This window comes from Vespa mandarinia, chromosome 9 (genome assembly GCF_050613455.1).
Source record: "Vespa mandarinia isolate Hongniang chromosome 9, ASM5061345v1, whole genome shotgun sequence".
Classification (NCBI taxonomy): Eukaryota; Metazoa; Arthropoda; class Insecta; order Hymenoptera; family Vespidae; genus Vespa; species Vespa mandarinia.
Genome location: NC_140818.1, coordinates 5963756 through 5977240, shown reverse-complemented (window position 1 = coordinate 5977240; position 13485 = coordinate 5963756). Strand labels below are relative to the sequence as shown.

The window sequence follows — 13485 nt, the reverse complement described above, 5'->3', positions numbered from 1 at the left end:
TTACGATTTATAATATTTATTATTCAATTTATACATTCCAAATATTTTCGCTTTGTTATAATTAAAGATGATTTTTTTTTTTTTTTTTTTTTTTAATTATAATTAAAGATGACATTTTCATTATGCCATAACTCCATATAATTTCAATGCTTATCTTTATATAAATGAAAAATTATTTATCTTATTTATTGCCATGATTGCGTGATCAAGAAAGAGATAATAGTTGATCAGTAAGATTTTCCTTTCTTGCCCAAAATTCGTTCTCTCTGAGCCATTAATTCCTCGGCGGTGATAATGACTTGGCATCTATGCGCCTGTGCGTTGCATCTTATGCTTTGACAGCATTCACGATCAACCACGCACTGTAAACAAATAAAATATTAGTTGATACAATTATACTAATTATTAAAAGCAATTTGCATTAAATGAACCAGAATCGTTTAGATATATCATGTTCTCATTTACTCGTATATAATTAGAACTTCACTTATTTATTTATTTAGCTATTTAGAAAAAAAAAAATATATATATATATATATTGTTTTCTTTTTATCGTTATAAGACTGTATTCGTCGATACTTTTAAGAAATGATAGAACGATTTTTTTATTGACTTTCTACGTAATAACATATAATAACATAAACGAACTTCATTCGTATCGATGGGAACATTCGCATATTTAAATGGCGAAAAGTCAATATATGATTATCATTGAATACTAAAGTTCTAACCTTATTAAGATGCGCAATGCGATGAATTCACACGATTAGAATTTCCAATTTGTGACTTCACTTTGATTATATAGTATATAGAATAAAATATTAATAATACAAGCTAAATAATCAATAATAGGATGATTTAATTTAATAAATAGCTAATCGTATATCATTTTTGTTAAAATGTCCTTGTATATAGAAACACGGACACAAGGTCATTGCCGTGAAACGAATTTTAACGTAAATTGAAATATTTATGTATGTTTTGTTATTTATTTATTTATTTATTTCTTTTTTCCCCTAATAAACGAGAAAGAAACGTAAGACTAGAGAGATATCATGTGAAACAATCGACAAAGCAGAAAAACAGGCTATATGTAAATGTGTACTGACGGGGTCACCGTGCCGACCGCAGCGTGAGTTATCGGGAGCAGCCACGATAAGTGTGCTAGCAAGAAGAGTTACAAAAACGAGCAGCATGAACTTCGACATCTTCGTTGTTTCTTGGAATTCTGTAAGGAAAACATTGTGATCTAATTAATAAATGATCATTAGTATAAAATATATTTTTATTGTGAAATTTTAATTATATTGCCAATGAATAATCGTAATACTGTTTTGGCATTTCTAACTTTAATCTCTTTCACGAGGAATTTTATTCAAGGTTTTAAAGATCAAAAGCAATATTCGTGAAACGCAGAACCGTCACGCACGAACACACTCATACATATGCTCACTAAAAGAAAAAGAAAAATCACATGCACACACACATAGAAACACAGGCGATGTATATCAACGATTATACAGGTGTGTAGATAAATGAATCATTACTGGTTGCCCTGACTCGTTCTTGAATAAAGGATCCAGTGACTAAAGACTATACATACTCATGGTCGAGCATGTATGGACGTTTAATCCACTTTAAAACGTTTATTCTTCGTTACGTAGCTATTGGAATAAATAAAGACGATTGTTCGAACACGTATACGTGCGAATGTGTGAAGAGAAAGTATGTCACAACGGCATCTCGAACCTTTCAAAAAATATAATATGAAAGATCTCCTTTAATGAAAATATTCACTTCCTTTTTAACGAAACGATCGATGTAAATATGTAACAATAATCGACGCAATCCGTGTGATTAAAGAAATAGTTTTATATTATTATCACTTGATACTTACAAATGGGCTTATTATTCGCTAACGAAATATAAACTACGCACAGATTCCGTCGCAAAGATATCTTCTCGAGAGTTCGACCTCGACTACCTTCCTTCGTTCGTTCTGTTCAAACTATATACGAAGAGTGTATACATATATGTATACACAAAGTATAGAAGTAGGAGAAACGGTGACTTTATGAATCTCGATGGCTTCTTCGAAACATATATGAGTCATTTACGAGCGAGTTTAGGCTCATGGGTCGTTTCAATGAAAAATGACCCTGTTATCTTACTTCTGTTATCGTTTCTTAAAACATATTCATAATATAAATTTCATATGCTGTTGCTTTAACAAGTGTTTTTTATTACTTTATAAAACTTGTATCGTACATAAAAAATAATAGTCGATAGGTTATTCGTATTTCTTTTTTTTCCTGTTTACTTTTTTCTTTCCTTTTTTTTTCTTTTTTGTGTATAATTAAATAAAATAAAAAGGAACGATTAATGTACGCCATTCTCTATTGATCATCGTGCAAGAATGAAAATTTTATTTTTCCTCGAGATTTTATATCGACTGTAAGTCTTCACTTTCTGCGCCGTACGGTATGAAACGGACAAGTGCCTTTTGACTTTTGCACCGATATTCTATCGAGTGCATATTGCACGCTTCGTACATTCCATTGATCTCTCCACAAAGCCCTCTTGTTCTTTAATTCGCTTGACAGGAAATAACAGAGGAAGAAATCGAGTCACACACTGTTATTGCTCCTTTATTTCGCAACGGTAGTCGGAGAAAAGAGAAAGAAATACACAACAATACGATTTTTATCCATCATCGAATATATCGATACCATTATGTTGCGATAATAAGTAAATGTTTTACGTCTTTTTGAGGAACTTAAGTGATTTCATTTTCTTTTTCTTTTCTTTTTTTTTTTCTTTCCAATTTAAATAAAATATTCATAATATGCACGTTTTAAAATTAGTATCACGATAACAATTTTTTTTTTTTTTTTTTAAATATCTTATCTGGATTATTCTTTTTTATTTAATTATACTGTAATTTTAAAAGAAAACAAAAGTATGATAATGTATAGAGCTTTTATTTTCAATAAAATTATCATTTATTTCAACGATTTTCATTAAGTTCATTGATGCTCAATATATATTTTAAATATGTCCAAACCATAATGTTACATTTGATTTTCAAATAATTAAAAAATATAACACGGGTTGTTTATTGAACGATAATATTTTATGTGGTTGGTGGATATGGTGGTGGACCAATAGGTCTGGTATCTGCACCGGGAATTATCAATCCATGTTTTGGTACGCACTTAGCCGCGTAACTTAGACAAATAAGGTTACGACAGCAATCTGAGTAAATTTGACACTGTAAAGGAGAAATACTATTTAATAAATTTGTCTATGAAATTTGATTGCTATTCTTTGTTTTGAAACAATTTTCATTTTTATTTTCAACAAAAATCGTAAATAGATAAATATCACTATCAAAGCTTAATTATTATAGCAAACTTACGTATCCAAGCCACGGACTGCATGAAGCTTCTGATTCTTTAGGCTTAGGTGCAGCAAGAGCTAATGCGAGGAGAGCAAGAAAGATGAATTTTTGCATGATTATGCGTTCTTTTTGTCCTAAAAAAAAAAAAAAAAATATTCAACTTATATATGAATCAATTGCAATTGTGAAGTGTAAAATGTACTATACAAAATAAAAAAGTTTTTATTCGAAACGACGAGATGAAATTGTAATGATGATAATAAATCGAAATGTATATCGGAAAGAATAATATTTGATAAATAATAATTAATAATAAATCGTTAATATACTTACCGTGTTAAATGTTAAAATAGCAATCGGTGTTAGAAGCACAAGTTACTTATAAATCTTACTTAAGAAGATGATAACTTACTAATTTCTAAACGGCGATAATCTAGTATTTATACGATTTCTTGACGTATAAGCTGATAAAAAGAATACGTAATAGAATATCTACCTGCGTATATTTTTTTCTATATAGAAAATATCATTTATCTTTTAACCTTCATTTTAATCGTTGTAGAATTACAACAGTCATACTAATATTTATTTTATTTGTTTAATAATTGTACAACATAATATATATCGAACAATAGAGTATATGCATTTTCTATCTGATGAATTGATATGTATAATAAAACAAGTACTTACATGCTAAATTGTTTTTGAAATTTATGTATACGCATACTTGTATACTTATGTATATTTCAATATATATACTTAACATTAATAATATATGAGGATGTATCCGTAAATATGTATTTTTAAAATGAGAAAGAATTATAATTAATAACATTCATCGAATATCTGATTTATTAATTACTCGTTTTATTCTGAAGACTTCATAATAATAAATATATATTAAAACTATTGGATTGAATAATTATAAATTCATTTATATAAATTCCTTTAGAATTATAAATCTATCAAAGAAAGCAAATAGTTAAATAAACTGTATCTCTTATCGTTCTCTTTTTTGTCTGAAACAAAAAGGGAATTAAATTTTTTATATTAACATTAGAATATTACGCATTATGTTTTATTCAAACGTTAATACCATATCGATAAAACCAGAAATCGAAAAGCAAATATTTTTACGGTGATATCATTCGATCTTGGATTTATCTAAGGTAAAAAAGATTTTATATCGTACTATCGACGAAATTTTCATGGTGAGTAATATGATAAAAAAAAAAAAAAAAAAAAAAAAAAAAGAAAATTTGTTTCTAATAATACATATATATTTTCCAATTAAATAATAAGTCAAATTAAAGAAGTCATTGTGTACGATTAATTGATAAAAAATGTATATTTGATTGTAAGCCTACGAAGTAACGTCGAAATGTCAGTAAGCTCATTGTGATTACTGGTTGCCATCACTGTTAGCGTCAGCCAATGGCCAGTTTCCACCCTTTGTGCAACGATTAGCCCAAGGGTTGCATATCAACAAACCACAGCACTGGTTACTGTTGGAGCACTGTAAAAATCGAAACGCAAAGCTTATCGATAAAACAGCTAAAATCATGGATGGTTGTATAATAGCACATATGTTATACAAAATTTCGTATAGATTTGTTAATTGATTAATTTTTTTTTTTTTTTTTCAATATATAACTCACCATCACAATTATATTTCACCAATAAAAAGATACTTACAGGCTGGCCTGGTTGTAAACAAGCCATGACACAAGTCAATGTCAAGAGAGCAAAGTAAAGAAGCAATAAAAGCTTAGCCATTTTATTTTATTTTATTTTTTTTTTTAATTTTCTGAAAAAAAGATATATAACTTTAATTATTTATGAAAATAATTAAATTAATGAAAGAATTAGAATTAATTAATTTGTACAAAGTTCTTTAATTACGTCCTAAAATTATATCTCACCTTACAGATTTCACTCGGAAATGTGTCACAAGATTTCTAAACCGTTCTAGCGTTAGCATGACATATTTATAGTGTGTCCACATAAACAAACAAAGATAAAATTGTGTTTTATTAACTAATGTTATATGAACATTACCTGGATATCTTTCACAGAAAAAAGAAATATTGTTTACCATATTATTTTTCTAACAATATTATCATCTATCAAGGTTCATCGATCGTAAAATATCACGTACATACTGTATGTATAAAAATATTATATAAAGCTATATATACGCTGCGCTCATTTTTTTAACGTAAATTACCCCTTATTGTCCTGCACTCGCGGAAATAACAAGACTATTCTTGAAATTCCAATCATCTTGATAATTTGATAAGATTCACGTGATGTTTGCCCATCTATGATCTGATTGTGAACTAAGGAACGCTTATTTCAATTATTTCAAAAGATTACTTCAATTTTTTGATAGAAAATATAAATATTTTATTTAATCAATAAGTATTATTTAATATATATGCATATATTTATTACGTTATGTGAATATATAAAGAAAAGAGGCATCCAAAGAGATTATTGATTTGTGAAATTTTCCACTTGTACATATGCACATAAATTTGAAAATTAAAAAAAGTGTGATCGTAAAGTAAATAAATGATATCTCGTATGATTTTTTATTGAATTTATCATCAGTAAAAAGATCTAATAAACTTTCCTGATATTTATGTATGCTCCAAACTAAAATTATTCTGTCTGTATTTGAAGCAATCCCGATATGATCTATATAATATTATATATTGTATTATTACGACAGTATATATATATATAGACAGATATATATATAGATATATATGTCTGAAGTGTACCTTTCGAACAAGTGATTGATACACAAAGGAGAACAACGTTATCTTATTTATATCTTGCAAATAGATAAGATCTTGAACGTAAAGTGTATTTGTATATTTGCTTTAGTCACTGATAGTGGAGAATCAAAAATATTTTTATATATTGTGACTAAGAAAAATAAACTTATGATTTAGAATCATGCGATGATATTACTGAGATTGCGTCCCTATCTCTCGGTATCATAAAGCCATGTTATTTCGGAATGAAAAATAATATCAATTTTTATACATTGTTCATATATTCGCCGAGGTCTTCTATATATAATGATATACATTCGAATATCAATATATAATAATCGTATATTTTATGGTTGATCGATGTAAGTATTACATATTTAAAACGTCATTGATTTATTTATTTAATGTGATACGTATAAATGATTAGTATGATGATACTCCAATTTATACGTTTAAACGAAAATTTATTCTATCGAATGCATACGTATACCAAGCAAATATTATTGCATTGATTTAAATGTGACTCTTGCGATTGTCGGATTACATGAAACACAGATATCCCGATTGATTATTTAAACGTGTTTAATGATATTTGTGCTATTTATTTTCATTCACGTAGTAATAGCCAGAATTATATATCGTCGATCAGATAAATAGGGATTATGCAGTTAAAGTCTTTTAAGTTCGTTTTATTTTGTTGATCAGATAATTTTAATTTTGCGGTTCTTTTACCGAATCTATTTTTTTTTTCTTTTTCTTAAAATATCTTATCAAAATATTGAAAAAGACTTTATTAAATCCTATACGGACTTTTACGATTCTAACGCATTTTGACAAAAAAATAAAAAACACAAATGCATATTGAATCGATATCATTGGTAATCATATCGTATAAGATAAAATTTTACTCTCGTGATTCGTGCATTGATAAAGAGGATACTGACCTACTAAGTTAAGGGAATCATTTTGAATTCTTCATCGTTTAAAATTCTTCCATTAAGGTTTAAACAGATAAAATGCATATTTTTATATGCTATATAATATCTATTGAAAAAAAAAATATTAATAAGAAAAAATAAAGACAGATATTTATAAAATTAAATGAAGTAAACTTGTAATTGATATTAAACGTTGTAGTTTTATTTTACATTTTTATAATAATAATTGTAACATTTATATATTTTAATAACGAATATCAATAACATGTTATTAATCGTATTAAATTAATCAACATGTCCAATTATGTATATGTGTGTTTTTACTTTAATTTGTTCTTTTTAAGGCACACATAATTTAGCGTAGCTATCACATCTCAGATAAAAGCAGCAGTCTGAATTGCGTTTACACTATAACATTAAAAATAAAAATATTTTAGACAAATTTTCTTATAATCATTTATAGCTTTATAGCTTTCGATGAACGTATTCATTACTTTCTATTCATTCAAACGTTTACTTCGTAAACAGCGGTGACTCGATCGAAGAGATAAAGTGTAATTGAATAAATACGTGTTTGCTCAAATATTTACGAATTTAAAAAAAAATAAAAAAAGGTACAGTCTCGTTTGCTAGATTTTAAAATAAATTGACCACAAAAAGTGATGAATGAAATACGACATTCTATCTCGTGATAAGAAATGTTCAAAATGCATATTAAAAATGAAATAATTAATAGAAATAATTAGTTTACTAACGTGAGCAGCCTGATGACCGCATCCGGCTAATTGTCCTTCTTCGTTTTCTTGTAAGGTTGGTGCAGCCAAAATAGTTTGAACGATGATGCACATTATTAGTGCAATAACGATTATTGAAAACGTAACCTTTGACATTTTGATAATATTTTATACTAGAAATTAAACGATTGGTATTAGAACGAATATTAATCTTTTTAAAAGAAATTTTTTAATAGAAATATGTTAAATAAATTCACGATTTTAAACTATTATATTTGAATAGTTATATTTTCTTTGAAACACTTAATGCTTCTATCGCCTTGGCTTATTGACTTATGTTCAATTTTGATACCTATTCCAATATATATTACCGGTAAAGAAAGATCGCAGGAAATAGATTACGAACATACACACACACACACACACATCGATATATACAAATAATCGTATATTAATCAAAAGGTATCTATCTGTTTTTAATATATTTCAATTAATTTTTTAATAATCGGGGAAGACCTAAAGTATATATATGTATATAGATTCGATACATTGTAAGATCGTATAATACAATATAAATATAAATAGTACATGTATATGTTTTGATTTCTAGACATTGGGGATGGCCCTCTGTTTATCAATAAGGATCGTCGAAAGATATAATGAGCGATTAAATAATAGTATCGAATCAATCACCGAACGATCAACTTGCGTGCGTATGTGTACGTATGCGAAAGCACGAGCGTAACAGGAGAAACATTCGTAAGGAAATTAATATCATTACAATTTTATAATAATATATTTCAAAAACAATTTTGTCTTATTAATAAATAATATTATATAATATAACATTAGTAAGTATATGTGGTATATACGTTATTACGTGTAATTTTATTAATTGTAAATCGTCGTCGATCGTTCGCGAATACATTAGGTAATGGGAAAAGAAATTCTCATCTATCGAATAGAAAACGCATATAAGCGATGCTCTTTGGAGCATCTCTGAACTCCATTTAAAATGGGGGGGGGGGTGGAGGACAAATAAAAAAGCGTTGCGATTTGGTGTCGGTAGTAATCGTCCATTACGCCTTTCGGGCATGACGTCGGGGATAATTGGCGTAGCACGCGGGCGTAATATTTCAGAACACCTGCCGTGTAACGCGCTCACATGTCAGGCGACCTATCAAAACCGCTCTCTAAATTGACTCAATTGTCGTTGCCCGAGGGAGAAACCTCCTCGTTCGGATATTTTCGGTCGCTCGATGAAACCATCGACCGCGGTTGAGAATTTATCTTTTTTCCCTCACTTTTTTACGATCTTTCCTCGAGAAATCGAATCATTGTCAGTTTATTGTTTGCTCAAAACAATCTTATAATCGCATTTCACACTGACCTCTGTCCGAGAAGAAAATCTAACTGAGAATACGACGTTCTTGGTAATCCAACGTCAAGAAGAAAATGTTTTATCGAAAATAAGATAACGTCGGAAATATCACACTCGTTATGCATCATTCGAATTTCTCGGATAAATATTAATCAATAATAATATATGGAAAATAAAAATTTTGTTTTTTTTTTATTTCTATTAGATTATATATAAAATAAGTTGTCATTAATTTTCTCTTATTTATTTAATAAATTAATTCAATTCTTATAATTGGCTATTAGTTTATTCGACGTATATATTTAATCCATTTATCATATTATATTTAACAACTCATTTATATGTATTTTATTAATAACACATACCTATGTAGATATATAATTAATTAACAAAAATATCGATAAAAGATATACGTTTAATACGTGGAAATAATTGAAAGTTATCTTGAGAAATGTAAGAAATTATTCTATACGTACGTGTTACGCATACATTTAATAGAACGTTCATTCGTAATGTATGACTTGACTGGGATATATGACGTGTTTCAAGGTTACTTTCAAGGAATAGATAAAGCAGAAACATCTTTCACTAATTCTATTTATGCTTTAAGAAATGATTGATGCTTGAACGTACATGACCTTCGTTGTAAGATTTTAGTTTCTTGGTACTATTGTAATATACTAGATTAAAGTGTATAAACATTTCTTTATCATAACATTTTAATTGATTTACAGATGGAAATATAAAATTGACTTTGATCATATGTAGTAAATAGTAAATGAAACTCGTGTATAAGGGTAACGTCTGAATTAGGATCGCGTGTTAGAAGTATGTATATACATACGTATATCCTTTGCCTAACACGGGGTTCCTTTAGCACGCACTTCCGTTTTACATTTCCGAGCTAACAGCTCCTTTCCGTTAACCGTAAGAAACCATTACGTGTTACGTATAATAGTATTAGCATAAACGCCTTTTAGGGGAGAAGAAATACGATTTGTCGACAGTCATCGTCACTCGATTTACTATTCTTGGGTTATCGTACATCTAAGAAATTAATTTTCTCTATTACTTGTGCGTAGATCTGCATTCGTGTCTTCATTATTTTATCGGAATGAAAATTCTTCGAATTAAGGTCGGTCACGCTACACGCTTTCGATTTATACATCTTTTTTCTTTTTTTCTTATATTTTTTTTTTTTTTTTTTTTTTATTTTATTTTAATAACGATGAATGTAATAGTACTAAGAAAATAGTTGACATTATTTCACAACTATGATCTTTCCTTAAAGATAAAAGAAATACGATTTATTACGATTTTATCGTAATAAAGTTTAGACATTGGTATTTATCGGTGAGAATCTTCTAGAATTACCATATCGATTGATCGGGTTATCTAAAGAGAAAATCAGTGCTTTTACATGGACGTGCGTATTCAAGTAAGAGTGAGTTTGAGAACGAGAGAGACAGTTCGTCCTAAGGGATATCGTTCCCCTTTAGCGAAGTCGCTTAAGTGATAAATCTTAGCCGCTAACGTCGTCCTGTCTTTCGCGGTTTTGCCTCGCAGGATCTATTGCTCCCTTAGTTAGTGCTTCTGTGGTACTTGGACTTACCACCTCGACGGCAGCAGGGAACGTACGTTCTTCTTCGAAGCACATCGTTGCATCTCCTTCAGCACTATTCCTTTCCTCCCTTTTCCTCTGTCGTTTCACGCCATCTCGATGGTTCTCTTGACTAGGCTGAAGTGCCGGACAATTTGATAATTGGATCTGCGGCAGCGTCGTGATTTACGTGTAGGAGGGTCCAGCTGACCATTCTGAACATAGACTAGAGAGAGAAAGATAGACAGTGTGTGTGCGCATGTGTGTGTGTGTATGTGCCTGTGAGAGAGAGAGAGAGAGAGAGAGAGAGAGAGAGAGAGAGAGAGAGAGGAAGAGTAAAGAGAGACTGGCAACCTAGAAGCAACTGCTGGTGGAAGCTACGCTTTCGTAGACCACTATCTCCACCAGCAGAAAGTGGCTCGAGCGTCTTTGCTACGACGAATTAGATGAAACTATCGTAGACCACTGACTAGACACTGTTTTAGGATATCGCTTGCCAATTACGAGATTATATTTAAAACGAATGAAATAAAATGATCGATATAATTGAATGAATTATATAAAGTTTTAAAAAAGACTAATCATAAGAATCACAGATTAATACAATACGTTCATTCTATAAAATAAATTTATTCAAACGAAATTGTAATACAGTACTCGATATAATTGGTATTGAGTTTTAGCTTTTGAAGAACTTTTATCGGGAAGAATCAGAAAATAAGAAGAAGAAGAAGAAGAAGCAGAAGTAGGAAGAGAAGGAGGAGGAGGAGGAGGAGGAGAAAGAGGAACGATTTGTACGTTCAGTACGATAAAGAAGATAAATTCATTAGGTGTAGGTAAAGTATAATAAAAGAGTCTCTTATCGGGCAATTTAACATTCCGATATGAAAGTTCTACGATCATGTGTAAGATCGTTTTCAGTATTAAAAGTCCAAGTACGGTGGATTATTTTGTTTCTTATTCCAACGCCAGGATGTTCTACCTATGACTTTTTCTTTCTATCTCCTTCTCTTTTTCTCTCTCCTGGGAGAAGAGCTACGTGGGTTATTAAGAAAAAAGGAAACGACGAGAGGCAAGAGACTACCTCGGCTGTAGTAAGCAAAAGAAGGAAAATTGTGCCGGGGGAGATTGGATGAGGGATAGAAAGAGAGAGAGAGAGAGAGAGAGAGAGAGAGAAAGAGACAGAGAGAGAGAAAGAGAAAGAGAGAATGTGAGAAAGAGACAGTAAGAGGAAAGAGAAGCGAGCACGGGGAAGGATAAAGTTTCGCTTTACTCACATTATTTCCGCCAGGAAACGCGTTTTCGCGTTATATCCACTGTCGTTTCTTTATACGTTTGAGTTGTTTCACAGCTGCGGTGTTGGTCCCCGCTTTTACAGGCCTCCTTCTTTTTTCTTTCTTTCTCTCTCTCTCTCTCTCTCTCTTTTTATTTTTTACTGTAAATTGATCCCTCTTGGCGATCTCATGTCTTTTCCTCATACAAGGAAATAAGACAAAGGGACGAATATGCTGACGTCTATAAGAGAAGTAACTTAGACGCGAAGAAAATTAAAAATCCAACTATTCTGAAGTAAAAAATTTGATGTACGTGTGAATTTTTGATGTTATTAATTGATGTTATTAATTGATGTTATTAATAATTGTGATGTATTAATTGAATCTATTTTTCTCTAACCTTTCATTGAAGACAATGATTAATTTCTTTAAGAACAATTGCCATTTTTGTTATCTCATTAATAAATTCAATGATATTTCATTGATCCGTATAACGCTTGATAATAATCGATTTATTGATGTAAATTGAAAATTTCAAAATTATATCACTATTTTTTTACGTTATACTAAGTAATGTGCTAATAAAAATCAACGAATGATTCTCATCGGAGAGATTTCTAAAGTTTAGGTTATTTCTAAACTGCGAAAAAGTGAATAGATATAAAAGTAAGACGGTAAACTTTGAAAGTCGAAGTTACAATCTCTTACGAATCTATTTTTCTCTGAGAAGAAAGAGAGGGTATCCATCGTAATAACCTTTAGTTACGATAAAAGGAATCGTTTCTACGATGGTAGCTCTGCAATATCCTTCCAGCTGTAATCTCAGCTTTACTGTCTTACGTAAATCGTACAACCCCCGTTTCGATGCATAAACATGAGAGGAAAAAATCGTACTTCACGAAACTCTTCGATTTCACGAATTACCAAGTCTGCCAAGGGTTAAGACAGTCAATTCGATTGCCTTTTCTCATCTTTACATGCTATAGTTTAAAATCTGGAAGCTTTGAGATAAACGAGATTACCATCAAATTCCTTATATTACTCGAAGTCCGCGAGAATACCTAATTCACTTATGTGTTTTCATTCTGAAAGGGAGCATATAAAAGTATATTAGTTTTGCAAGGATATTAAACGGAGATAAAAAGAAAGAGAGAGAGAGAGAGAGAGAGAGAGAGAGAGAGAGAGATAGAGAAAGAGCTCTAACAGTTCAGTTTTAAAGTATACATTTGCGATTTAACGCGTGAGTTTAAATATTCGAGAAAGGTAAAAAAGAATAAACACCGATGTATACACATATTTACACATGAACGAACGGATAAGAAGGAACGATTAGAAGAAAATAAATTCGTAGTAGGACGTGGGCGAGAAAGGGAGT

At 30.1% G+C, this 13485-nt stretch overlaps 2 protein-coding genes and 2 long non-coding RNA genes across 4 annotated transcripts; all 4 read right to left on the bottom strand.

The window, feature by feature from the left end:
- Positions 1 to 2058, bottom strand: LOC118443271 (omega-conotoxin-like protein 1). Its single transcript, XM_035869997.2, has 3 exons — positions 1898 to 2058; positions 1110 to 1228; positions 1 to 362 (listed from the first exon to the last, which is right to left on the bottom strand). Exons 2-3 carry the CDS (start codon positions 1206 to 1208, stop codon positions 228 to 230), a joined length of 234 nt encoding a protein of 77 aa, XP_035725890.1. The 5' UTR covers positions 1209 to 1228; positions 1898 to 2058; the 3' UTR covers positions 1 to 227.
- A 904-nt stretch (positions 2059 to 2962) lies between these two features.
- LOC146872774 (uncharacterized) lies at positions 2963 to 3869 on the bottom strand. Its single transcript, XM_085659350.1, has 3 exons — positions 3734 to 3869; positions 3419 to 3534; positions 2963 to 3271 (listed from the first exon to the last, which is right to left on the bottom strand). Exons 2-3 carry the CDS (start codon positions 3512 to 3514, stop codon positions 3134 to 3136), a joined length of 234 nt encoding a protein of 77 aa, XP_085515476.1. The 5' UTR covers positions 3515 to 3534; positions 3734 to 3869; the 3' UTR covers positions 2963 to 3133.
- A 789-nt stretch (positions 3870 to 4658) lies between these two features.
- LOC118443238 (uncharacterized) lies at positions 4659 to 5510 on the bottom strand. The gene is made up of 4 exons (XR_004838619.2): positions 5496 to 5510; positions 5323 to 5368; positions 5096 to 5207; positions 4659 to 4916 (listed from the first exon to the last, which is right to left on the bottom strand). It is a non-coding gene; the product is annotated as an uncharacterized LOC118443238 (long non-coding RNA).
- A 1907-nt stretch (positions 5511 to 7417) lies between these two features.
- Positions 7418 to 12238, bottom strand: LOC146872773 (uncharacterized). Its single transcript, XR_014982581.1, has 4 exons — positions 12114 to 12238; positions 10849 to 11062; positions 7877 to 8028; positions 7418 to 7529 (listed from the first exon to the last, which is right to left on the bottom strand). It is a non-coding gene; the product is annotated as an uncharacterized LOC146872773 (long non-coding RNA).
- Positions 12239 to 13485: the final 1247 nt, after the last annotated feature.

What these genes read in the sequence shown, in the direction of transcription:
- LOC118443271 (XM_035869997.2), bottom strand. Translation starts at nt 1,208, where the DNA reads ATGTCGAAGTTCATGCTGCTCGTTTTTGTAACTCTTCTTGCTAGCACA. An exon ending in GCGGTCGGCACGGTGACCCC is followed by an intron (nt 363 to 1,109) that starts GTCAGTACACAT and finishes ATTTGTTTACAG; the next exon opens with TGCGTGGTTGATCGTGAATG.
- LOC146872774 (XM_085659350.1), bottom strand. Translation starts at nt 3,514, where the DNA reads ATGCAAAAATTCATCTTTCTTGCTCTCCTCGCATTAGCTCTTGCTGCA. An exon ending in GCAGTCCGTGGCTTGGATAC is followed by an intron (nt 3,272 to 3,418) that starts GTAAGTTTGCTA and finishes TCTCCTTTACAG; the next exon opens with TGTCAAATTTACTCAGATTG.